Source organism: Miscanthus floridulus, chromosome 14, assembly GCF_019320115.1.
Source record: "Miscanthus floridulus cultivar M001 chromosome 14, ASM1932011v1, whole genome shotgun sequence".
Lineage (NCBI taxonomy): Eukaryota > Viridiplantae > Streptophyta > Magnoliopsida > Poales > Poaceae > Miscanthus > Miscanthus floridulus.
This window is the reverse complement of record NC_089593.1, coordinates 32408869-32433730: the sequence shown is the minus strand read 5'-3', so window position 1 is coordinate 32433730 and position 24862 is coordinate 32408869. Positions and strand designations below refer to the sequence as shown.

The 24862-nt window shown below is 45.9% G+C and overlaps 2 protein-coding genes and 1 pseudogene across 3 annotated transcripts; all 3 read left to right on the top strand.

Moving 5' to 3' along the window:
- The first annotated feature begins 176 nt into the window (after nucleotides 1-176).
- On the top strand, nucleotides 177-4190 carry LOC136503317 (3-oxoacyl-[acyl-carrier-protein] reductase 4-like). Its single transcript, XM_066498438.1, has 10 exons — nucleotides 177-407; nucleotides 875-944; nucleotides 1637-1702; nucleotides 2469-2551; nucleotides 2654-2696; nucleotides 2762-2859; nucleotides 2936-2980; nucleotides 3241-3375; nucleotides 3956-4036; nucleotides 4131-4190. The coding sequence occupies exons 1-10, from the start codon at nucleotides 177-179 to the stop codon at nucleotides 4188-4190; spliced, it is 912 nt and encodes a 303-aa protein (XP_066354535.1).
- A 1866-nt stretch (nucleotides 4191-6056) lies between these two features.
- On the top strand, nucleotides 6057-9746 carry LOC136503316 (pentatricopeptide repeat-containing protein At2g26790, mitochondrial-like; annotated as a pseudogene).
- A 1838-nt stretch (nucleotides 9747-11584) lies between these two features.
- Nucleotides 11585-24206, top strand: LOC136504513 (serine carboxypeptidase 1-like). 2 transcript variants are annotated; one of them, XM_066499449.1, is made up of 13 exons: nucleotides 11586-12105; nucleotides 15399-15475; nucleotides 15566-15688; nucleotides 15793-15895; nucleotides 15971-16008; nucleotides 16118-16219; nucleotides 22059-22139; nucleotides 22212-22460; nucleotides 22961-23026; nucleotides 23127-23248; nucleotides 23354-23467; nucleotides 23716-23761; nucleotides 23927-24206. In XM_066499449.1, exons 1-13 carry the CDS (start codon nucleotides 11790-11792, stop codon nucleotides 24008-24010), a joined length of 1521 nt encoding a protein of 506 aa, XP_066355546.1. In that variant the 5' UTR covers nucleotides 11586-11789; the 3' UTR covers nucleotides 24011-24206. The 2 variants fall into 2 exon arrangements, with proteins under 2 accessions (XP_066355547.1, XP_066355546.1); XM_066499450.1 differs by lacking the exon at nucleotides 22059-22139 and having other exon boundaries at nucleotides 11585-12105.
- The last annotated feature ends 656 nt before the right edge of the window (nucleotides 24207-24862 follow it).

Sequence of the window (24862 nt, the reverse complement as noted above, 5' to 3'; positions counted from 1 at the left end):
ATAGAAGGAAGTCGAAATTACTGAAATACTACTTTTTTGCGGAGATAAAATACTACCTTGTTTGCCCTCCCACAAGTGTCCCAACTATTTAGCTCTAACCTCCTAAGTTCACCCACTATTTAGCTCAGCCCCCTCTATCCATTATCACAAACACTTCCCAGAAATTTGCAAAAGACATGAGGGTTTCACCAGAAATTGCATCAGGCGAGGGTAAAATCATCCCCCGTCTTGTGAAAAAGATGGCATTGAAGCGGCTCCGCCGTATGAGAGCATCACTTCACCTCGACGCCATCTCGCACGTGAGCGACATGAGGCGTGGCGTGGGCGGTGGCGATGGAGCTCCGCCACCTCCACCGCCACCCCCAACTCCAGCCTCCACGTCTACGGTCTACGCTTCCACTAGGACGGTGTGCACCTCCAGCTCCACGTCTACGGTCATGCCTCTACTAGGACGGTGTGCACCTCATTCACGGGAGCCGCACTTCGTAAGTTCTTATGATTGATTTCATGGCTGTTCCGGGTAATTTAGGGAATATGTTTCTTGTTTTTGAAAGAAGGGTCTTGCAATTTTGGGAACTAAGTTGCACTCCTGTTCGGTTCTTTTTTGTTCTTGGCGATTTTGAAAACTATGTTGAACTTCTATTCCGTTCGTTCTTTGCCCCAAGATTAGTTCCGGGTGATTTGGTTTTTGTTCATTTTGGTAATGGAGGTATTTGTTGAGAAAAAAAGTTCGAAAGAAGGTTTTCGGTTGATGTTGATTTGATTGCAATCCTCAGGTGAGGATAAGAGGCCCCCTCCTACAACCCTTTGGAGAAGGGTAATGCAAGATTTGCCAGATGACTCTGAACCATGCCTCGTTTCTTATGGCGTGAAGGGCGCCAGTTCGCATTTCTTATGGCGCGAAGGGCGCCAGTTCGCGCTCTCTGCTGGTGCTCAGTTACCTGGTAAAATCATCTCTTTCCTTCTCTTTCCTTTCCCGTTACGTCTCGTGTCGTTGTGGTAGGCATAAAATCATCTCTTTCCTTTCCGGTTACATCCCATGCCGTTGTAATGTCGTTGTGGTAGGCATAGTACTGGGTTTTCTCAGGCATGGAGATCGGACTATGTGGTTTAGGGGATATGCTCTGCCTAGTGTACTAGCTATTTTAGTTATACACTCTGGTGGTATGTTTAGTTTTTTACATTTTGCTTATTTAAATCTAATGCAAAATCCTCTCAAATTTAGTGCTTTAAATCTAATGCAAAGTCCTCTTAAATTTAGTGCTGAATGTACCCCTATATTAAGCAAGATCTTAGGTTTGATCAGCCTTTGTTGCCATTGATTGAAAAGCAAGTTTTTCATTTTAACATTAGCTTATCAAATTTGTCAATTGAATTTCATTTTATGGATCTTAGTCAAATTCAACAAACAGAGCATGATTTAGACAAGAATACATGATGTTAGGGGGATAGGGTAAAGTGCCAAAAGATTAGGGTTATGGGAAAATCAGGAGAGCCCCTTTGCCCTTGCCCCTTGGCTTCTATTTATAAGGGAGGTGGGAGGAGGCAATCTTCCTCCCTACCCCGTTTGGTTCACAAATTTACATATAGGTCCTCAGATCTATTGGACACTAGGCCTTTTTACATGGAGGGGTAGGCACAACCGCCCCTACCCTAACAAACTATGCCCGGTCCACAAAAGAGGCCGACGAGGTGTCCAAAGAAGTGAGCTTGTTGATTCACATATTTCATAATTGCAGATATATTTTGTTTGTTGTTTCTTGGTTATCTATCCATTTCATGTTAGATTTTACGACGAGGTTGACCCTATAATGGTTCATGTGTGTTTTCACTATCTAATGCTTACTGGTTAGTCGCTTTAGTTTTTCTAAAGCCAATCGGTTTATGCCAGGGAGAACTTTTGTTGATTCCTTATTCTCATGATCTCATAATTTTTGGATGTTTTAATTCTATTTTGTACTTTTCTATCCTTTTATCCTTATACTGGAATACATTAAAGTATTATCATTCATAATCTTCCGTTCTTTGTGAGTAAGAATGACATCATTATGGTGAATTAGCATTGTTGTTCACGAGAAAATGCAACTTCAGAACAATTGCACATTTCAGAAGTCAACCCAACTGCAATTTAAAATCTAATTATACATTCATATTTTCATTTATTTCATTGACACTTCGTAAACTTTTTTACAAACTAGTAGATAGTAATAGTAACGATAATAATTAGCAAGAAATAGAAATATATTTGTCTAATGTGGTTGATTGAACCATATTTATAGCAAATTTGTTTATTTAAAAGGAAATGTAGTTATTTTAGATCACTTTGAAAGTTCGCCACGGTTAGCACAGCAGTTCAATTGAATTTTGAATATTGAGATCTACCTATAAATATAAAAATTATAGCATACAAAATTCCATATGGTTTTCTTTTCCTAGATTCAATTGGTTAATTTCAATGATATTTTTCCAAATACAAGCATCCGGTGGTCAAGCTTTTCCCTTTAGGGCAGATGTCTCTAATGAGGATGATAGGAAATCTATGATGAGAGCAGTAAGTGCAGTTTGTTTATGTAATGGAACTGAACTTATAAATTGATTTTTACATCAATTCTTCACTATAACCTCACTTATGATTACTTTGGGAATCTACTAGGTGGTTGATAAGTGGGGCACAATAGATGCTCTCGTGAACAGTGCAGATTGGGCTCCATTGTAGTTTGTGTTTTTTTATATTTTTGAGCTTAAAGCAACATGCTGTTATCAGGCATTAAAAGAGATGCTTTGTTGACAAGAATGAAGAAAACTGAATGGCAGGAAGTGATAGATTTGAATCTTACTGGCGCTTTCCTCTGTACCCAAGTAAGTTTCTGTTGCCCTTCTCTTTGTTCGGTTACTTGAATGAACTTTATTCATCCTAATCTACACATTCTTGTAGACTGCTACAAAGATCATGATGAAGAAGAAAAAGTATTTTTTAGAGGTATAGAATGTTTTTGCTATTTCTGGAGTTAACTTCTGATAGCACATATGAAATATAGAAACAGATACCTTTTATGATAGAAATACCATTGTAATAGCAAAGTTAATTTTACAACTGCTTACTCTCAATGACTTTAATTGGATTTCAAAATAGAATGTACTGTATTTGTTTTGTGTTCTGACTTTAAGAAGTCATGTTAAAAAATAGCTTGCTATTCATATTTATGTTACCATGAGTAATGCTTGCTTTATGGAATGCAGGGAAAAGTCATCAACATAGCATCAGTTGCTAGTATTGCTAGTAATACCATGCAATCGAACTATTGTGCTTTTAAAGCTGAGCTCATCGGCTTTACAAAGTCAATAGCTAAGGAATACGGAAATGAGAACATCAAGGTCTGACCTTCATCCTTTTGTTAGCTCATATAAAACTTTAGGGTAGCCCGACTTCTCAAACAGATTTGAATATATGCAGGTGAATGCTAGTGCACCTATACACATTGCTGAAATTGGAGAGAACATTGATAGGAGAAAACTGTCAGCCCCTTGGTATGTGCATTATGTTGTAGCCCTTTTCCCCCCCTTGAATTAAGCTATGTACACCTTGGCCAAGTACAATTATTATATTATACACGAATTCTATAAGTAACTAAAAAAAACTCTTTCAGTGAAAAACAATGAAGTGATATAGGAACCAAATCCCTTGAACAAGTTCATCCACACCTAGACTGAGGTGTGGATGAAGTTATATAGGACTAGGGCTCTGTTCAGCAGGACTTATTGCTGTTGCGTCTGATTTGTTGTGAGAGAAAAATACTGTTCCATAGCTGAAAAAGTAGGGCTGATTCTGACTTATAAGCTCAAGCGAACAGAGCCTAGACTTTTGGATTATTTTCAGTCACATCCCCTGCACAGTTCATTATTTTCAGTCACCACTAAATATTGATTAAATACTGATGATTGATGTGACTTGCAGGACGGTACGGTACAGCCGAGGAATGCAGGGTTAATTGAGTTTTTGGTCCTAAATCCTACAGGAAACTACATGACAGGACAGGTGCGTGTCATTCCTAATGCACATGGCAACCTTGGGTTCTGCAAAAGGATTCTTCATTGAACTAACTATTTGCCATTTTGGCCATTTTGTGCAGGTTCTCAAGATTGATGGAGGTTTGCTGATGCAGGCCATATGCTTGGAAATGCCTTTATGAGTTCAGCATTTACTCAGCAGAAAATGGTGCTTGTAAATGATTTTCTACTGAAGGATTAGGCTCTATGGGGTCCTAGTCTGTATTGGTGAATTTCCTTATGTAAAATACAGCACAAGTATGATGATGTAAATATTGGTCTGACATGCTTTGTTGTGCTTTTTGAGGGGGTACTTGTCTGTTTTGGTGAATTTCCCTGTGTAAAATACAGCACAAGTATGGTGATGTAAATATTGGTCTGACATGCTTTGTTGTGCTTTTTTGAGGGGGTCCTTGTCTGTTTTGGTGAATTTCCATGTGTAAAATACAACATAAGTATGATGATGTAAATATTGGTCTGACATGCTTTGGTGGCGTTCAGATTTTGTTCATGCATTTTTCCGATGAATCTGCATTGATGGATGCTATTAGCGGAGCTACTAGCAGAAGTGGAGTGTGTAACATGCATGGAACTAAGGTTCTCTGTTTGTGCTGTATGATTTGCTGGAATGGATGATGGGCCACCATTAATTATGTTGAACATTTGTTGAAACCATGTCTTAGGTGAAAACTTGGAACTGGCCATTATTTAAGCCATGTGTTTTCAATTTTGATGATGTCAGATGGAATGGCCAGCAGCATGAAGGCAATGGTTTAGACTACAAAATCTATAAAGTTAGAACACATATTTGGGGCACTAAACAACTTCAAATAAAAACTTTTCAACTACAAAATTATAGATTGTATTGAGAACTATAGCTTTAGTATACGCCATGTCAACATCCGAGATTTTTTAATAATTTTAAATTTCAAATTTTAAAATCTGTAAACTTATAATAATATTTTGGGACCCTAAACAATTTCAATTCAAAAACTTTTCAACTATAAAGTTGTAGATCCTATCGAGGGCTACAACTTTGTTATAAGTTTGTCTTAATCTAACCTCATATGAAAAAGTAATAAATTGTTTTTTTAAAAGTCAGCGTGCCACATCAGAAAAAAATAAAAATAAACAGAAATATAACCAACTGACATGTGGGCCCTACATGTAGGAGCCACGCCAGCGCACCGCGTCATCATCCAGAGCGAGTTTGACCTGGATAGCACCCGAAGCCAAGTTCATTAGGGACCTAGATGACAGCCCTTGTCAACTTGAAGGACCGGTCGTGAATTTTCATGTTTATATTTGATTATTTGCCACTCAACTTTTGATGTACTTTTTTTATCTTCACCCCACCCACACGTCATTGGCTGCCGGTGACCTCCATCCACATGTCCTTTTATGCCCTTGGCACGAATATAGATATATATCTACAGTATTAATCGGATTTGGATTTAGGAACCGATATTGTCAGCTGTGTCAGATAACATATGAATGGTTTTTGACATCATATATATATATATATATATATATATATATATATATCCAAATTTGAATCTCTTGCTAGAAGCTTATGTGTAATTCTTTCAATTTTCTTTGTAACCGTTTTTGTCTCCTGATTTTGTTTTAGGGAACCTTTTTGTACCTTTTCTTTTAAAATATAAAGCTCAGTAGGGGGTAAAACCCCTCATGTTTCACTAAAAAAATTGAAGATCTTGATACAGATATGCAACGGATACTGAAGCCCTTTGTTCGGACTGAATGTCAAGAAATATTAGTACTATTTACACCCCTAATTCTAATACCGGTCATCATTTTTCCGTGGGAATTGCAAGATGGTCTAACACTGTGGGAAAGATATTTAGAATCATCTTCTCAAAGCTATCGCTTTAACACTATGGTTCATTCTCTTTTTGTATACTTTTTTATAATTCTTATAACATGTTTTGACTGTTTAATAACTTATGTTGCCCTTGCTAGCTTATTTGGCCGCTTGGGATTTGACGCTCATGGCGGCACCACTGTGATATTCTGATCCATGCAAGTATGCAACAACCCCTGTGAATATTTTCTTCTTTGAGCAAGTGGTCTAGGTACTGCTACCGTGACCCAGCTTATATGTGTCTATGAGAGTGAGTCGTTAGGAGGTGAAATCATACTCACAACTGGAGTGTTCTTTTGGCTGCTTTTGCTGGTGCAAATGAGTTGGGAGTACTCCTTTAATACATCCTATTTAGGAACAATTTCTTAAGGTTTCTAAAATGTTTATATAATTCTGATTTGTGATATTAGAAGTTACACAGGTTCCTACTTATATTATATTAAAGTTCATTCACCAGCAAGTTCATGATTTGATTGAATTTTTTTTCTCTCTCTCTTTCTTATTACACGCCGGCAGATCCCTTTTTACATATGATGGGCCAAATGCAGGGCTGAAAGATCCATATTTACAATGCTCATGTGGAGTCAGGCACTGCTGAATGGTTCAGACGCTGGAGGGTTTTCCCCAGGGAAAATTTTTCTTGCCCCCTCTCAGCTCTCACTGCTTCAGTTCTATCAGAATACTTGAGTGGCGATGAAAAGCCAAATTTTACTCCAAATAAAATCATCCGTAAACAATCCCTAGTTTTGAGCTCTGATAGTGTTGTGCAGGCACTCTGCTGTCTAAAGAGGAAACCTGCTGTTGCATTTGCCTACTCTAAAGATACCAAGAGTATTGGGTTTCGTCATGACTTTTCAACCTATTCAGAGATCATGCACATTTTATCCCATTCATGCCAGGAGAAGATGTTGGTATCCTTGTTCTGTGATATTGTTTTGCCAACTGGTAGGGGTGGTCCTGAAATCGTAGCACTCATGAATCACCTCAGAAAAAAACATGTGACATGTCTCAGGCATTCTCATTTGCAAACAATTGCTTAATCAAGGCTTACAGGATATACCATGATGCACAAGCGACAGTCGAGATGCTTGGTCACCTTTTCAGGCTTGGATATGTTCCATCAGCTTGGGCTTGAAATTTTGTTCTCAAATTTGTAGCACAGAGCAGTGAAGCAGAGATGGTTGTTGCAGCTTATGAACAAATGAAATACTCTCAATTAAATCTGAATGCTGATTCATTAAAAATAGTCATTATGTCTCTTTTAAAAGCAAAGAAAACAGACATAGCATTCCAGTTGTGGGTTAAGATGATTAAAATGGGAGTGAAACCAGATGCACATGGATACTCGTCATTTGTGATTGGTCTTTGCAGTTGTGGAATGTATGATCTAGCTTATGCTGCTCTTCAAGGGGACACCAGGGAGAGGGTTTCAATTGGGACTTGCTAGCGTCCGGACGTCCGGTCCGGGGCGCTAGCATCGGACAATACCGGCTCAGCGAGCGAGCGACCCGGACATCGCCCACGCCACCTCAGACGTCACCTGCGCTGCCCAGATGTTGTCCGCGCCGTCGGCCACTTCCTACGCACATCTCATGTGCAAACCCGATCTACTTTCGAAACATCCAGATGCAACAGTCAAAGAAGATAAATGAAACACTTGAAACATGCGTCTGAAACACTTGCAAAAACACCTGAAAAACACTTGAAAACCATTGCAAACATATGAAACATCCAGACAAAACACTTGCAAAACACCTGAAACCACTTGAAAAATACTCTTGCAACATGCATGTATATGTAACATCCAGATCTACTTTGCAACATACGCCTGATAAAGATGAAACATTTGGAACATGTGCAACATCCCGATCCACTTTTGCAATATCCCGATCTACTTTTGCAACACCGATATGAAACACTTGCAACATAAATATATGTTTGCAACATGTGCGTTCAGTGCAACATCTCCTTGCTACTTGGAAATGGAGGTCTCCTTGCTGCTTGGGAATGGAAGCTCGTCGATGTGTGCAGTTCATCAGTGTAGAACTCGCCGCTCCGGTGGAGAAGGCCACGGCGGGTCACTGCGGTGGAGAAGACGGACCGTGGTGGGCGGCCATGGTGGGCAGGAGGCGCCATGGAGAGGGAGAAAGACGGGCAGCCGCGCTAGGATGCGGTGGAGATGCCGGACGACATGAAGAATGCCGAGGCGGCACGACGGAGCAGTGGAGAGCCTTCTGGAGAGGATGAGTGGACGAGAGGCTTGTGGAGAGGACGAGTGGACAAGAGAATATGGTGTTGGGCCGTTGGGCTGGGTGTAAGCATTTTCATTTTTTTATTTGTATGGAGCTGTCCGATTCTAGCTGAGGCGTCAGATGCCTTAAGCCTAGCATTTCCGTTTCGATTGAGGCCATAGCTTATAATATGGTAATAGATGGACTGTGCAAAGAAATTAAATTGGAAGAGGCTAAAAAGGTCTTGGAATTAAAGAACAAACAGGAATGTGCCCGTGATGTATATGGTTACAGCCATCTCATTCGCAGTTACTGCAAAATGGGAAACACAATGAGGGCAGTTGATCATTGTGAAGCCATGGTATCCCACGGTATAGAGATAAATTGTCACATTGTTGGTTATCTTCTATAATGCTTTAGGAAGTTAGGTAAAACATCTGAAATTATTGTGCACTTTCAGAAATTTAAGGATTCAGGGGTCCATCTTGATGGAGCTGTATATAACATTGCTGTGGATGCTTATTGCAAGCTTGGGAATATGGATGAGGCAGTTAAACTACTGATTCAAATGATGGCTAGGGGTTTGGCACCTGACACAATCCACTATACATGCCTGATAAATGGTTACTGTCTGAAGGGAGAAATACAAAGTGCTCTACAGGTATTCGAGAGGATGCTGAAGGAAAATATAAAACCAGATCTAGTTACATATAATGTATTGATCAGTGGATTTTTCCAGAGAGGCCTTGTTACCGTGGTAGATGACCTTCTAGACCACATGATAGATCAAGGGTTGGAGAACTCACTAACCTATGGACTGGCAATTGATGGTTTTTGTAGGGGAGGCCACCTGAGCAAAGCAGAGGAAATATTTAGTAAAGTAGGGAAAAGATTAGATAATACTGAAGTTCTGTACAATGCTTATGGTTCGTGGCTATTTGCATTCAGGTTCCACTGACGATGCTTACAAGCTGTTTCGTAGGGTTGCTCAACAAGGAAATATTTTGTAGAGATGACAATGTCAAAAGAGCTTCAACTGTATTTAACATGATGTTGGAAAAGAAAGTTGTTCCTGAAGTAATTTCGTATGGTGAACTCATATCAGTTTACTGTCAGAAAAGGAGATATGTACAATGCTCATTTATGGTTCCGTAATATGGTCTAGCAAGGGCACTCTCCTGATGTCACTTTATGCACTGTGCTGATGAATGGTTACTGCAGGGCTGGTAGCTTCCAAGAAGCACGTAAACTATTTTATCGAATGATAAAGTCAGACATTAACCCTGATGTAGTTGCATATACAGTCCTATTGGATGGTTTCCTGTAGGAAACCCTTCGGCAAGGATGGGAGGGTCTTTCAAAGGAGAGGAGAAGCTTTCTTCTCAGAGAAAAGCATAGGAAGTTGCTGAGCGAAATGAAAGACATGAAAATTAAACCTGATGTACAGTGTTACACAGTGCAAAGCAGAATCTCTAGAGGACGCTAAGGGACTATTTCGTGAGATGTTGCAGGAAGGACTTAAATCTGATGTTTGTGCATACACAGTCCTTGTAAATGGGGGTATCAGCGCCAGAGGCAAAGGCTAAAGGTTTTTTACAAGAAAAATGAAAAGTAAGTTGCTTCAGAAAAGAATACAAAAATAAGATCTTGAAGCTAGATGTACTTAACCTTTTCAAGGTTACAACAAAAAAAAAAAGCATTGAAATCTCAGAGGGGGCAGCTGTCTTACTTGAATGTGTCATCTAATATGATGTTGTTATTCTCCTGTGCAGTGTCGTGTCATGTCCCGAAATCCTACCGGATGAGTTTCTTTGTGCTGGTGATCACCATTCACCAGGCTCATGCTTGTGCGTGCAGCAGGCTGCGTGCCATTTGCCATGCATTGAGCATGTGAAGGTCAGCCCTCTCAGAAACTCAGAAAGGCACTGGATCCTCATGGAGCAGAGCAACGCACAGGGTGCGTTCAGTGCCAAAACTGACAATAGAGGGGTGCACACGCCATCTGGTCTAACAATGGAGGGGCGCACACGCTATCCTGGTGAAGCCTGCTATGGCAGCAGTGGCAACTTCAAGTTCTGAACCATGTTGTGCCTTTTGGCTGGCGGCAGTGATGTATTCCTAGATAGTCCTCTATTTCAAATTATAAGTCGTTTTAGTTTTGTCCTAAGTTAAACTTGTATAACTTTGACCAAGTTTATAGAAATATGTACTAGCATCTATACAATATCAAATAAATGCACAATTAGAATATATTTCATGGTTAATCTAATGCTTGTTTGATTTTGTAGATGTCTGTGCATTTTTCTGCAGACTTGGTCAAATCTGGAGAGGTTTGACTTAGAAAAAGCTAAGACTACTCACAATTTGGAAGGGAGAGAGTAAGAAATAGCAAAAAGAGAAAAAAAGACGGAGAAAAGATCACTGGGCTCCCAAAATACATGGTGCTCTCACCAGTCCTGAGTCCATGCTGTTGCAAATCTTCATATGGGAAGGTGTTTGTCACAGTTTTCGGATATAGTGACTCATAATCTTGTACTACCTCCGTCCCACAAAGAATGCAACTATGGGTTATGTGCCACGTAAAATGGTTCATGTTTGACCAAGTTTCTAGCAAATAGTATTCACATTTATTACTCCAAATTAATTTATTAAAATACATTTCGTAATTAATCTAATGACATTTATTTGATATTATAAATATTTATACTTTTTTATCTATAATTGGTCAAAGTTGATATACTAACACGTGACACTGTTTTAGAATTACATTCTTTTGGGGACTGAGAGAGTATGTAATAATTTTTGCTTTGATGATATTTTATATCCAATTTGGTATAATTGCTAACTCTTTTTTCTTAATCTTGACAGGAAACACACCTATTACCATTGGGATTGAGTAGTGACTGAGTTCTTGCGGTTATCTTAGTGCCTGAAGCCACAACCTCTCTCGCAGAAAGCCAGAAACACATAAGTTTCTATGTGCACTTGCAGGTTATGTCCTGATAAATTGCCACTTACCAACTGATTATTTAATTTGAACCCTGATCGTTCTTACCACCAAAAATCACAACACAAGTTAAATTTTACTCCCTCCATCCCAATTTATACGTTGTTTTGGTATTTTTAGATACATATATCTAGTTACATAGCAAAAACTAGTATGTATCTAGGAAAAAAACCTATAACTTAGGATATAGGACAGTAACCCGTCGGAGAGTACCAAGCCTTGCGAGAGAAGCTAGGTAGTGCACACACACATCATCATACTCGTATATTAGATACGGACAGTCATACATGGATGGTGGAAAAGATTAACTGACTTGCTTCTCCTTTTGCAAAATCCGTCAACTGGTCAACATATCCTTGCGTGGCTTGGCCGACTTGCATTGGGTGACTCAAGTCTTAGTGGGTAGGCTGAGACGGTGAGAATTCCAACACACACACACTGACACACAACCGCCGGGCGCCGGCTTTGTCGTCGACGTCACCATTCCCTTACTACATAGACACATAGTACATACACGCCGGAGCCGGCAGCTCATCTGTATTTAAACGCGCTCCATCCGGGCCAGTTACTGTATCATCTATCGTCCACCTAGCTCCCACTGGCCACTCCCACACCCGCAGCAATGGCCCGCGGCGGCTCTACCGCTGCCCCTCCAGCCTTCCCGCTGCCGCTGCTGCTGCTGCTGTCCTCCGCCTTTTTCGCCTGCTGCTGCCTCGCCGCGCCGCCGGGTGCCCTGGTGACGAACGTCCCGGGGTTCGCGGGCGGCAAGCTGCCGTCCAAGCACTACGCCGGGTACGTGACGGTGGACGAGGCGCACGGCAGGCGGCTCTTCTACTACCTGGTGGAGTCGGAGCGCGACCCGGCCAAGGACCCCGTCGTGCTCTGGCTCAACGGCGGGCCCGGCTGCTCCAGCTTCGACGGCTTCGTCTACGAGCACGGTGCGTAATTGCGTCCCTCGTCGACGACGACCTCCTTCTCTGCCCGGCGTCTCCTTTCTTTCTTTTCTTCTGGTCGTCGTGTGCGTGTCGTCACGAGTTTTCTTTGCCCAATCATCGTCGTTGGTTGTGTGTGGCCTGTCCCTGTTGTGGACGGAATCGAGAAAAGCTAGGCGAGGAAGAAGGTAACGGTGGGGTCCGGTTGGCAGCTGGTTGCTTTCTAGTAGAAGAACACTAGGCATCGGCATCGCACAAAGTTGCCGGACGCGTATATCACGTCGCTGTCTTCTGGGGAAGCTAAACTAGTATCATGATATTCCCCAGCTATATTTGTCATCTCTCCATCGCATTTTTCTTTCCTGCTTTCCTCTCACCATCTTTTCCAACCAACTCGTTAGAGTAAGGGATCTGCAGATAAGGATGCTGTAGAATAATTGAGCATTTTTGGGATCCAAAACTTTCATGGATGGGTGGTGAGCTGGGCTGCGTAGTGGACGAGATCAAATTTGCCTGACGTGCAGAGTTACATAAATACGGACGTGGGGTAAGTCCGTGGATTTTAGGTTCTTGCGGTTTTAGGGATCTTGGAATAAATGTTGGTTCAACAGTGAAGGCGATTGGCGGATGTGTAGTGCAGCACCAGGAGCCAAGGTAGGGGTTTGGTATTATGCATGTTTTGGGGTTGATGCCTTTTTGGGAGGAAATGTTGGACCACTAGTGGAGGTTGTTAGTGGATGGTGTGGTGACGCTCTAGGGGTTGCTAATAGGGTGGTGAAGGACGACGGCTGGTGGGTCGAGTCGGGATGAAGGCATCAATCATCTTGAGAGTAGTTAGCTTAGCGAATCACAAATCCGGTGGCCGGAGCCACAAGACGGGAGGACAATGGGGTTATGGCAATAGATATTTCTAGACGCTAGTGATGAACAAAGGTAGAAAAGGACCACCAGATGGAATATGGAGAGAACCAATGCAAACTCCATAATTTATTAGACATAATTCGGGCCAAAAAATTCCTTTTCCAAAGCATAGAGAAAAGCTTGGGTGCTTAATTTGATACACTTCATCTTATTTTTTTAGTGTTCCTTTGATATATATGATCAATATTTGTATTCTTATCTTTGCTCTTTTTTCATCACAATATTGATTGACAACTTGGTATTTCCTTTAGAATATTAGATGTAGCTTTGTAAAGAATTTAGCGGTCTTATTAGTAACATATGAGCGGGACCCAAGAGGGGAGTAGTAAATTGGATCACTAATAAAAAAATTTAACCTAGGGCTCCAACACGATTCTACGCTAGATAATAACTACTAACTGACAAGAAGTCGGCCTAGAGATTATCTAGTGTCTCTACCTACCCACTCACATGGAGTTTTGCAACCTATAACCAACCGTATCAACTATCCTAAGTTAATCGAGAAAGGTAGAAGACACACAAACAGATGAAACATAAGCGACATAAGTAAAAATCAAGTGAGGAAAGACCAAACTTCCAAGAAGCGTTGTTATATATCCTGTGCTACTGGTTGCTGAAAAGAAACCCCTAGCCCATGTTAGAGCTCCTTAATATGCTCCCAGCCATGAAACCCTCACCTTTGAGATGCCCTACTCTCCCAGTCACATTGATGCAGTCCACTATGGCACTTCGTCACCAAAGGGTTTCCTTGTCCCCTGTGCATGATGTCACTGCTGCTCTACACGAAGTTCCAAGGGTCGTTGACAGGGCCAGTGAGCCAATAAGGCTACAGCATGCAGAGATTATAAGAGCACACAACTCTACCTCTCATACTAAGTACTATACAGGCCCCTGGATCAAGCAATAAGTGTGAGCCTAAGCCTAAAGATATATTCTAACATTTCGCAACATTCATAATGGGGATGCTGCAGACAAGCCTCAGGTTGTAACTCGAAGAGTTATCACCCCTTGCAATCATAACAATCCATGCATCCTGGATGTTGGATGGAGTGAAGCTAAAAAGTTACTCAAGAGGGGCGATATCATGATAGGTCTTTGTGCATATGTTGATATTGTCGAGGATGGCGTGTGTATGATAGTTGTGGTCAACAGAGATGTCAAAACTTCCAAAGATGAGTTAGCCACACAAGAAGCCTCGGATACCCAAGGTGTTTCCATGGGGATGGTGGTTCATAGGAGATGTCATCATGAATGAATATGATGCATTGAGGCAGCCGTTGAGGGAGAGTTGATGCCAAGGATGCAGTTGATGTCACCAAGGATGAGGTATGCACTGGGTTTACCATGCCTAGGATTGTGTTAGGGATAAAGACACCATTGGTGTTGCCAATACTAGACGTACTAGAGGGAGGTTCTCAACCATGCATCAACATCTAAAGTACTAGCAGAGAAAGCCTTCGGGATTAGTATAGTGCACAAAATGGTAGGGTAGAAGATACCAATGCAGCCCACTGTTGTTGGAGTAGACGAAATAGGTGAGGAAGATATGGAGAAGCTAGCGAGGAGCTTGTACTGGACAAAGTGAGGAGGTAGGTCTAGGTGATCTGGTGCAAGGCCTGGTGATTTGGATGCCATCATGATGGCGATGCTTGATATGAAGAACATGAACATCCTACCAAACACTTTGCACGTGATGTGGACAATGTCATAGCCACATAAGTAGTTTGTGTCAATTAAGATGCAATTGCAAAGAATACCATGAGTGGAGATGATGTGGCATGGCAATAAGATGTAGTAGCATTTGGAGGGAGGAGGCATGTAGTACCTGATGACAATGGAGGCAATGATGAGCTAGCATTGAGTGACGTGCGAGGTGGCCAATGTAATTGAGGCCGATGAGGGTATAGCCAATGTAGTTGAGGCCGGTGTCAATGTAGAGGCACGCGCAAAGATGAGGGCTGCAGGGGAATTAAAATGATGTTAGATCAGGAAAACAATAAGGAACCTTGATCAATGACTAGTGAGTGAGAAAACCCTAATTATCCGATCAAGAAAAGATTCTCTCTAGGGGTGATCGTTCAACGCGCATTTGGTGGCGACAGGCTAGGTATGGTGGACCTGTCATCCATGGCGGAGATTATCATGGGTGATCTTGGGTTGGTGGGTGGGTGTTGGTGGGAGGGGCGCTATTGCGCAGCGGAGGATGGACAATTAGTGGCACGAGCATAAGGGCATAGGTAGAGCAAAAGACTATGGATTATGACCAAGAACCTGAATCTCAACTTATGATACCAAGTAAAGGAACTAACCCAAACTAGAGATGCCTAATACACTCTTACATCTTTCATCTCAATTAATGTGTGTTTTTTGGGGTCCAGGGCCATTCAACTTTGAGGCAGGAGGGTCAGCTGGAAGCTTGCCAAAGCTTCATCTCAACCCTTATAGCTGGTCTAAGGTTGGACATTTCCGTTGGTCCCAAGGATAAATTATCTGGTGTGTTCAAGCTGAACTGAGACAGACTAGTGATGTTTCGCTTGCATTGTAGGTGTCTAGTGTGATATACTTGGACTCCCCTGCTGGTGTTGGGCTGTCTTACTCCAAGAATGTTTCAGATTATGAAACTGGTGATCTTAAGACTGCTGCTGATTCGCATACTTTTCTTCTCAAGGTAAATATATACGTTCTTTTGTGCTGGTGCATTAGTAAGTTTATCATTTATAATCTTTTTGTAGAACAAAAGCTGATCAGTTCCCTCCCGTTCCTTTTAACCAGTGGTTCCAGCTCTACCCTGAGTTCTTGACAAATCCATTTTATATAGCTGGAGAGTCATATGCTGGAGTTTATGTCCCTACCCTTTCACATGAAGTTGTCAAAGGTTATGGCTTTGGGATAGTAATGATCCTTAAACTGCTAGTTGTTTTGATATTATTACTGATGAATTATTTTACAGGAATCCAAAAAGGAGATAAGCCAATTATAAACTTTAAGGTTAGTAATTTTAATTATATTGTTGCTGCCTCCATGAGAATGGCAAACATGGTTACCAAGGAAATATATATAATAATGCTTAAAGTTTTGTTCTGTACTCTCATGTTAGGGCTACATGGTTGGCAATGGTGTATGCGACACCGTCTTTGATGGTAACGCTCTTGTGCCATTTGCACACGGAATGGCTCTAATTTCAGAGAGTATATACAAGGTACATTAGTATAACTGTACCACGACTGATATCCTCACCCTAAAATAATTTCTTTAATTACACCATGAAGTTTTATTGATGGTATTGGAACACTTCCTTCATATCCTTTGAATACACAAAATACTTCTAAAACTTTGTGTGTCCGTTGAAACATACTGTTATGACCGGAGTCCAGTATGCAAGGAGGCCCACGGGTGGCTGACCTGGGCGCCTGGTGCATGGGCTTAGGGCCCATGATAATTATCTATATTAGAATTATTGGCTATTGCCAAATCAGTTTCCTATTTTTAGAAGAACTATATATAGATGAATTGTAAAACGATTGGAGATCAAGCAGAAACATATTATTGTTTCCGGCTTCCTCAGGGAGCCGGGAGAAACCCTAGCCGCCTCTACTGTTCACGCGTGAACAGTGCCGCCGCTACTGTAGCCGCGTGAAAGTTAGGGCTACAGCAGCAGCCGCCCATCCTCCACCACGGCGTCCAGCCGCCGGCAGCGAGGTTCCCAGCCTGCTCCACCTCCCTCTCATCCCTACAGACTCCGTGATCTACGCGGTAGGATCCGTAATCCTATCAATCTGGTATCAGCTTCCCAGGCTACGATGTCGCTTCCCTTGCCTACAGCCACCACGCAGCCGCCCGTCACCCCCACCGCGCCGCTGTCCTCCGTGAATTCTGGGATCTCCGATGCAACGGCTTCTTCCGGGGCCCCCCTCACGTTGCATGCGTTGGCCTCCGTCGTCCTCGACATCCAGCGCGAGATGCGGGAGATGAGGGCTGCCTGGAACGGCCTCGTCCAGCAACCGCAGCCGCCGCCGTTCCCGGCTCCTCCGCCGACGACCGCATCTTCCACACCAACGCCGTCTGCTCCGGCGGTGTCCTACCCCTACGGCATGCCGCACTCGGGGCCCAGCGTTCCCCTCCATCAGCTGCAGTGGCCAAGCTCGCCGTCGCCGTTGCCCACCTGGCTGCAGACCCAGATGGCGGCCTCCGCGCCGCTCTACTCGACAGCCGTCTCCTCTACGCCAGCGCCTTCGGCTCCGTCATCGACGATCGCCGCCTCTTCCCTGCCCCCCGCCGGCGACATCTTCTATGGGGGGGTAGATGGACCGCTGTTCCAGGGAGCACCTCCACCCTCGGCCGGCCAGTACACAGGGGTGGTCGACCCCGGCCTTGCTGCGGCGTTCGCTTTGGGTGGCGCCCAAGCCGGGCCCAAATTCTACAAGCTGGAGTTCCCGACATTCGATGGCTCGGTGGACCCCCTCAACTGGTTGAACCAGTGCGAGCAGTTCTTCAGGGGACAACAGACGCCGGTCTCGTCTAGGACTTGGCTCGCGTCCTACCACTTGCGCGGTGCAGCGCAGACATGGTATTATGCCCTGGAGCAAGACGAGGGGATGCCACCATGGGAGCGCTTTCGGGCCCTCTACTCACTCCGTTTTGGACCGCCGGTTATGGGCACCCGTTTGGCAGAGCTCACCCGTCTCCCCTTCGTCTCTACTGTGCAGGACTACTCAGAGCGCTACAATGCCGTGCTCTGCCATGCCCGCGACCTCTCCGCTCGCCAAAAGGCGGAGTTGTACGTGGGCGGCCTCCCGGACCACATCAGGAAGCAGGTACAGATGCGTGCGCCGCCGGATCTCCAGTCCGCCATGTACCTAGCGCGGGCCTTTGAGGACTGCGCGTATACGCCGGCGCCTCCACCACCAGCGCGCGGCGTCCGACCACCACAGCGGTCGGCCTGGGCACAACAGCAGCAGCGCCCCCCTAACGTCGCCCCGGCCGTGGCAGGGGCCGTGCCCCCACCGGTCCAGGGGGCCGTCGCAGCCCCGCCCGTGCGCCAATTTCGTCGCCTGTCTCCTGCCGAGCAGCAGGAACGTCGCCGTCAGGGGTTGTGCTTCAACTGCGATGAGCCCTACGTTCGCGGCCATGTGTGCCAGCGGCTCTTCTACCTAGAGGGCGACGACTACCTCGACGACGAGCTGGCAGCCGCCACCCAGGATGGCTTGCCGGTCGACCAGGACGCCCACGCGCCGCCCGCCGCTAACGCCCTCGTGGTTTCTCTTCAGGCTGTTGCAGGGATTCGGGCGGCTAATTCCATGCTGCTGCCCGTCACCATCAAGGGGGAACGCTTCCTCGCCCTCCTCGATACCGGGTCGACGCACAACTTCGTGGCCGGGGAGACCATGCGTCGCCTCGGCCTAGTTCCGGCCGGTGGTGACCACCTGCGGATCACGGTGGCCAATGGTGACCGCATGCCCTGCGAGGGTATTGCTCGCAACGTGCCCATTCGCATCTACGACGAGGACTTCGCCGTCACCTGCGTTGGCCTCAACTTGGGCGGTTTTGACTTCATCATCGGTTTCGACTTCATCCGGACCTTGGGACCCATCCTATGGGACTGCGAGGCCCTCACGCTATCGTTCTGGAGGAACGGCAGCCGCATCACCTGGCAGGGGGTGGCCGGCGCGTCTGCACCCCAACCGGCCGCCTCTGCCCAGCTGCTCGCCGCGATGGTACCGGACTCCCGGATGCCCTTGCTGGACGCCCTTCTTCAGCAGCACGCCGCCGTCTTCACGGAACCCACGGGGCTCCCTCCGGCGCGTCCCTATGACCACCACATCCACCTGCTGCCCGGTACCGCCCCTGTGGCGGTGCGCCCCTACCGCTACCCCCAGCTGCAGAAGGACGAGCTGGAACGGCAGTGCGCAGTTATGCTGGCGCAGGGCATCATCCGGCCCAGCACGTCGCCGTTCTCCGCGCCCGTTCTCTTGGTGCGGAAGGCGGATCAGTCTTGGCGTTTCTGCATCGACTACCGTGCTCTCAACGCGAAGACCTTCAAGGACAAGTTCCCGATCCCGGTGGTCGACGAACTCCTGGATGAGTTGCACGGGGCGAGGTTCTTCACCAAACTTGACCTCCGCTCCGGGTACCATCAGGTGCGGATGTACCCCGACGACATCGCCAAGACGGCGTTCCGCACCCACCATGGCCACTTCGAGTTCCTTGTCATGCCGTTTGGGCTCTCCAATGCCCCGGCCACTTTCCAGGCCTTGATGAACGACGTCCTCCGCCCCTACCTCCGGAGGTTTGTGCTGGTATTTTTCGATGACATACTTATCTACAGCTCGTCGTGGGCCGAGCACTTGCAGCATGTCAACATCGTCCTCAACGCCCTGCAAGCGCACCAACTACATCTGAAGCGCTCCAAGTGCTCCTTTGGGGCGCCGTCCGTGGCTTATCTGGGCCATGTCATAGCCGAGGGCGGTGTCGCCATGGACGCCGACAAGGTCGCCGCCGTGGCTGCATGGCCGCTTCCCCGCTCCGCCCGGGCCCTCCGTGGCTTCTTGGGCCTGGCGGGATACTACCGGAAATTCATCAAGGACTTCGGCATCATCGCTGCCCCGCTGACGCGTCTCTTGCGGCGAGACGCGTTCCTGTGGGACGACGAAGCGACTACAGCTTTCGAGGCGCTCAAGCGCGCCTTGACCACAGGGCCCGTCCTGCAGATGCCGAACTTCGACGAGACCTTTGTGGTCGATTGCGACGCGTCGGGTGCGGGGTTCGGCGCCGTCCTCCACCAGGGCGCAGGACCCCTCGCCTACTTCAGCCGGCCCTTTGCAGTTCGACATCTCAAGCTCGCCGCCTACGAACGCGAGCTGATCGGATTGGTGCAGGCGGTGCGCCATTGGCGCCCTTATCTATGGGGGCGGCCCTTCCTGGTTCGCACTGATCATTATAGTCTCAAATTTTTGCTTGACCAGCGTTTGTCCACCGTTCCTCAGCACCAGTGGATCAGTAAACTTTTCGGCTTCGACTTCACGGTGGAGTACCGCCCGGGACGCCTGAATGTCGTGGCAGACGCCTTGTCCCGCCGCGATGTTGCGGACGACGCGGCTGCTTCAGCCCCCGGGGCAGCTATGGCCGTGTCAGGGCCCTCGTTCTCCCTCCTGGAGGACATTCGGCGCGCGACGTCATTAGCGCCGGACGGCCAACGGCTGCTGCAGCAGCTGCAGGCCGGCGAGCTCGGCGAGTCGTGGCGTCTCGACCACGGGCTCCTCCTCCATGGCTCTCGCGTTTATGTGCCGGACCATGAGGATCTCCGCCACCAGGTGCTCCTGCTGGCCCATGCGGCCGGCCATGAGGGCATCCAGAAGACGCTGCATCGCCTCCGCGCCGACTTCTACGTTCCGCGGGACAAGGTGCTGGTTCAGGACTTGGTGCGTTCCTGTACCACGTGCCAGCGCAACAAGACGGAGACGCTGCAGCCGGCGGGACTGCTGCAGCCCCTCGACGTGCCCTCCCAAGTGTGGGCAGATATCTCCATGGACTTCATCGAGGGGCTGCCGAAGGTGGCGGGCAAGTCAGTCATCCTCACCGTCGTCGACCGTTTCTCCAAGTACGCGCATTTTATTGCACTCGGTCACCCCTACACCGCCACATCGGTCGCTCGTGCCTTCTTCGACGGTATTGTGCGCCTGCACGGGTTCCCCCTCTCCATCGTCAGCGACCGGGACCCCGTGTTCACTGGCCATGTGTGGCGGGACCTTTTCAGGATGGCGGGCGTGCAGCTCCGCATGAGTACCGCCTTTCATCCTCAGACGGACGGCCAGTCCGAGGTGGTCAACAAGGTGATTGCTATGTATTTGCGCTGTGTGACAGGTGACCGGCCTCGGGCGTGGGTGGACTGGCTGTCGTGGGCGGAGTATTGCTATAATACTTCCTTCCATACCGCCCTCCGCGCTACGCCCTTCGAGGTCGTCTACGGCCGCTCTCCACCGCCCATTCTGCCCTACAGGCCGGGGACGGCCCGCACGGAGGCCGCCGATACTCTCCTCCGCAGCCGTGACGAGATGCTTGCCGAGGTTCGTCAGCGGCTCCTTCAAGCTCAGCAGCTGTCCAAGAAGTACTACGACGCCAACCACAGGGACGTGGAGTTCGAGGTGGGCTCGTGGGTCTGGCTGCGCCTTCTCCACCGCACCACGTAGTCCCTCGACCCGCGTGCCAAGCGCAAGTTGGGGCCCCGTTGGGCCAGGCCGTTCTGCGTCCTCGAACGCATCGGTCGAGTCGCCTACCGTCTACAGCTGCCGGAGGGCGCTCGCATCCACGACGTCTTCCATGTTGGCCTCCTGAAGCAGCATCGCGGCGACTCTCCACCAACTCCAGGCGACCTTCCTCTAGTACACGACGGTCGGGTGCTGCCGGCTCCGGAGCGTGCCTTGCGCGTCCAGCAGCGCCGCGGGGTCTGGCGCGTTTTGATCAAGTGGAATGGCCTTCCTGAAGATGACGCGACGTGGGAGATCCTCGACGACTTTCGTGCTGACTACCCCGACTTCCAGCTCGAGGACGAGCTGTTTTTGCAGGCGGGGAGAGATGTTATGACCGGAGTCCAGTATGCAAGGAGGCCCACGGGTGGCTGACCTGGGCGCCTGGTGCATGGGCTTAGGGCCCATGATAATTATCTATATTAGAATTATTGGCTATTGCCAAATCAGTTTCCTATTTTTAGAAGAACTATATATAGATGAATTGTAAAACGATTGGAGATCAAGCAGAAACATATTATTGTTTCCGGCTTCCTCAGGGAGCCGGGAGAAACCCTAGCCGCCTCTACTGTTCACGCGTGAACAGTGCCGCCGCTACTGTAGCCGCGTGAAAGTTAGGGCTACAGCAGCAGCCGCCCATCCTCCACCACGGCGTCCAGCCGCCGACAGCGAGGTTCCCAGCCTGCTCCACCTCCCTCTCATCCCTACAGACTCCGTGATCTACGCGGTAGGATCCGTAATCCTATCACATACATATGTTCTTTCGATTTACCACAATTTCTATACAAAATGTAGGAAGCCAACACTGCATGTCAAGAAAATTACTGGAATGCTAGCAGTGCAACATGCGACGAAGCGCTGTCAAAAGTCGATGCGGTAAACCAGTGACACTATCCGGTAAAAATAAATAAATATTATTCTCATATTAAATAATATGTTTTTGTGTAGGTACTTGGCGGATTAAATATTTATGACATTCTTGAGCCATGCTACCATGGCACAAATACCAAAGAAGTGATCCCACAAAACAACAAACTGCCACCAAGTTTCAAAGATCTTGGTGTAACTAGCAAGCCCCTTCCAGTAAGAACAAGAATGCATGGACGGGCCTGGCCTTTGAGAGCTCCTGTAAGAGATGGGCGTGTTCCATCATGGCAGGAGCTAGCTGCATCAGTTCCCCGTGGAGTTCCGTGTATGGTGAGCACAAGCACACTAACCATCCCTACTATAACTCTATTATCTGTCATAACATTAATGTTCTGCTCCAGAGGTTGCTCTTCATGTCTTTTTGTACTCTCTCATTTTCTTTGCAGAAGTCATTGTTGGTTGCTTCCATCCTCTTTACTTACAAATTTGACCACTAGTTTCTATCACAATATTGAAAGATACAAATAAAAAATATATTCATGAAGCAAATCTAGATATGCTTAGTCAATGTGTAAAACATCCCACTATAGATCGCCATATATGTATGTGAGCTTATGTAGTAATACACTGATACTAATATGTGCAATTCCACACACTTGTTTAGTTCATTTATCTTTATCTTCTCCGATTATAATGTGTAAGGCAGGAACATCTTCCAGCTTTATCTTCTCTGAAATATAGAGGAGTAATTTTTTTCTCCCAAGTGAAGCATGATTCGTTTTGTCCCATTTTCTTATGTACCCTCCCTGTCTTGTTTCCTTAATCTTCAGAGTGATGAAGTTGCAACGGCATGGCTAAACAATGATAACGTCAGATCTGCAATTCACGCCGAACCAGTATGATAGTCATACACTAAATAACCACCTTGTACTTATTGATGGATCGATTCTAAAGCGTTCCACCTTCTAACCATAGTTTATCATGCACATATATTAGGTCAGTTCAATTGGACCCTGGGAATTATGCACAAATAAATTGGATTTTGATCATGATGCTGGGAGTATGATCATTTATCACAAGAATCTTACAAGCCAGGGTTATCGTGCTTTCATTTACAGGTACTTTAAGAACCTATAAAATTATAATATGATTTGGGCTCTTACATTTTTAGACTCAGAAAAGCTGCTATTATCATTGTTATATTTCTTTTGCATTTGTTTCAGCGGTGACCACGATATGTGTGTACCTCACACTGGGACAGAAGCATGGACTGCATCCTTAGGCTACGGCATCATTGATTCGTGGCGACAATGGATTGTCAATGACCAAGTTGCTGGGTATTTGAACAAACATTCACTTTTTTCTCCTAGGATCTTTGAACCGTTTTATCCTAGAGGTTGAATAATTATTCTTGGATATGAATTCACTATAATCAACAAAAGTTAACATTTGTTTCATAAGGGAAATCTTCAGTTAAGTGGTTTATTTATTTTCCATTGTTTCAGTCAAATGTTTGTATGTTCTCAAGGACATAAATTAAGGACATGTTGCTTGCTCACATATTTTTGCTTGCTATACTACTCAGGTACACCCAAGGATATGAAAACGGCCTCACTTTCGCCACTATTAAGGTGTGGTACAGTTCAAATCAAACTTTGTCTATTAATCCATGGATCTGCAAATATGATACTAGCCTGCCAAATAAAAAACAAATTGCATCTAATGACCACACATTTTTGAAACACAAAAAATACTAAGTTGCCTTTTTTTATCTATCCTGTTTGTTCCTTTCGCAGGGTGCTGGGCACACAGTTCCTGAGTATAAACCACAGGAATCATTGGCTTTCTACAGCCGTTGGCTCAATGGTACTAAGCTGTGAAACTCATGAAGGAGCTCCTGACGATGGGAGGCCTATTTCTGTGCAAGGCCATGTAGTACTAAATCAAACAGAGCACGATGTGGAGAAATTGGATAAATCATACAGCAATAAGGCAGCCAAAGGATCAAAGTACCTAGTGCCAACTACAATGTTTCATTGATTTGTGCAAATATTATATGAAAGTACCTTACATGCATTTTTCATGAGTTCACTGTGACCAAACATTTGTGAAAATTGTCCGAGATATTTTTTTGAATCATAGTATAAACATAGAGGCTCATATACACGAGCATACACACTGCACTCTACTTCTATGACCACCTTCGAGCCTAATTGGTAACCTAGACATGCCTCTAGCCAGACTTATAGGCTGCAACTGTCTCTGCTTGGTAGGTTGTATGGTGTTTTAATTTGGCATGAGATGTTCTGGGTGCAAAAAAAAAAGGGCCCTGAGATTGCACCGCAAGGAACAAAATTTCCTTGCCGTGTAGGTATGAGCAAGCTGATTTTGGAGGCAAGGCATAAGATGGTAGAGTTGGTGCACGCCATTGGTGCCACCCAAAATTGGTCTAGCTAGGATTACTTACCCTCCTGTTATATATGCAAGGCGCTGGTGGTTTCCTCCCTTTCCACTCGTTTTTTCTCGTCTCTGGCTAGATAGTTGATTTTTTCCGGCTAATTTTTGGTATAATTGCCATTTTCTGTTGGACCTTCCAATGGTTGCCCCAATCAACGGGAATCTTCCATTCCGGCTAATGGCATTCTTGGAAAGGCTTCGAGTGCCACGCTGGCCCCTAGCCCATGTTCCAAATGTTTCTCCTTGTCCCATACCAGGCCTTTCTGCCCAAACCC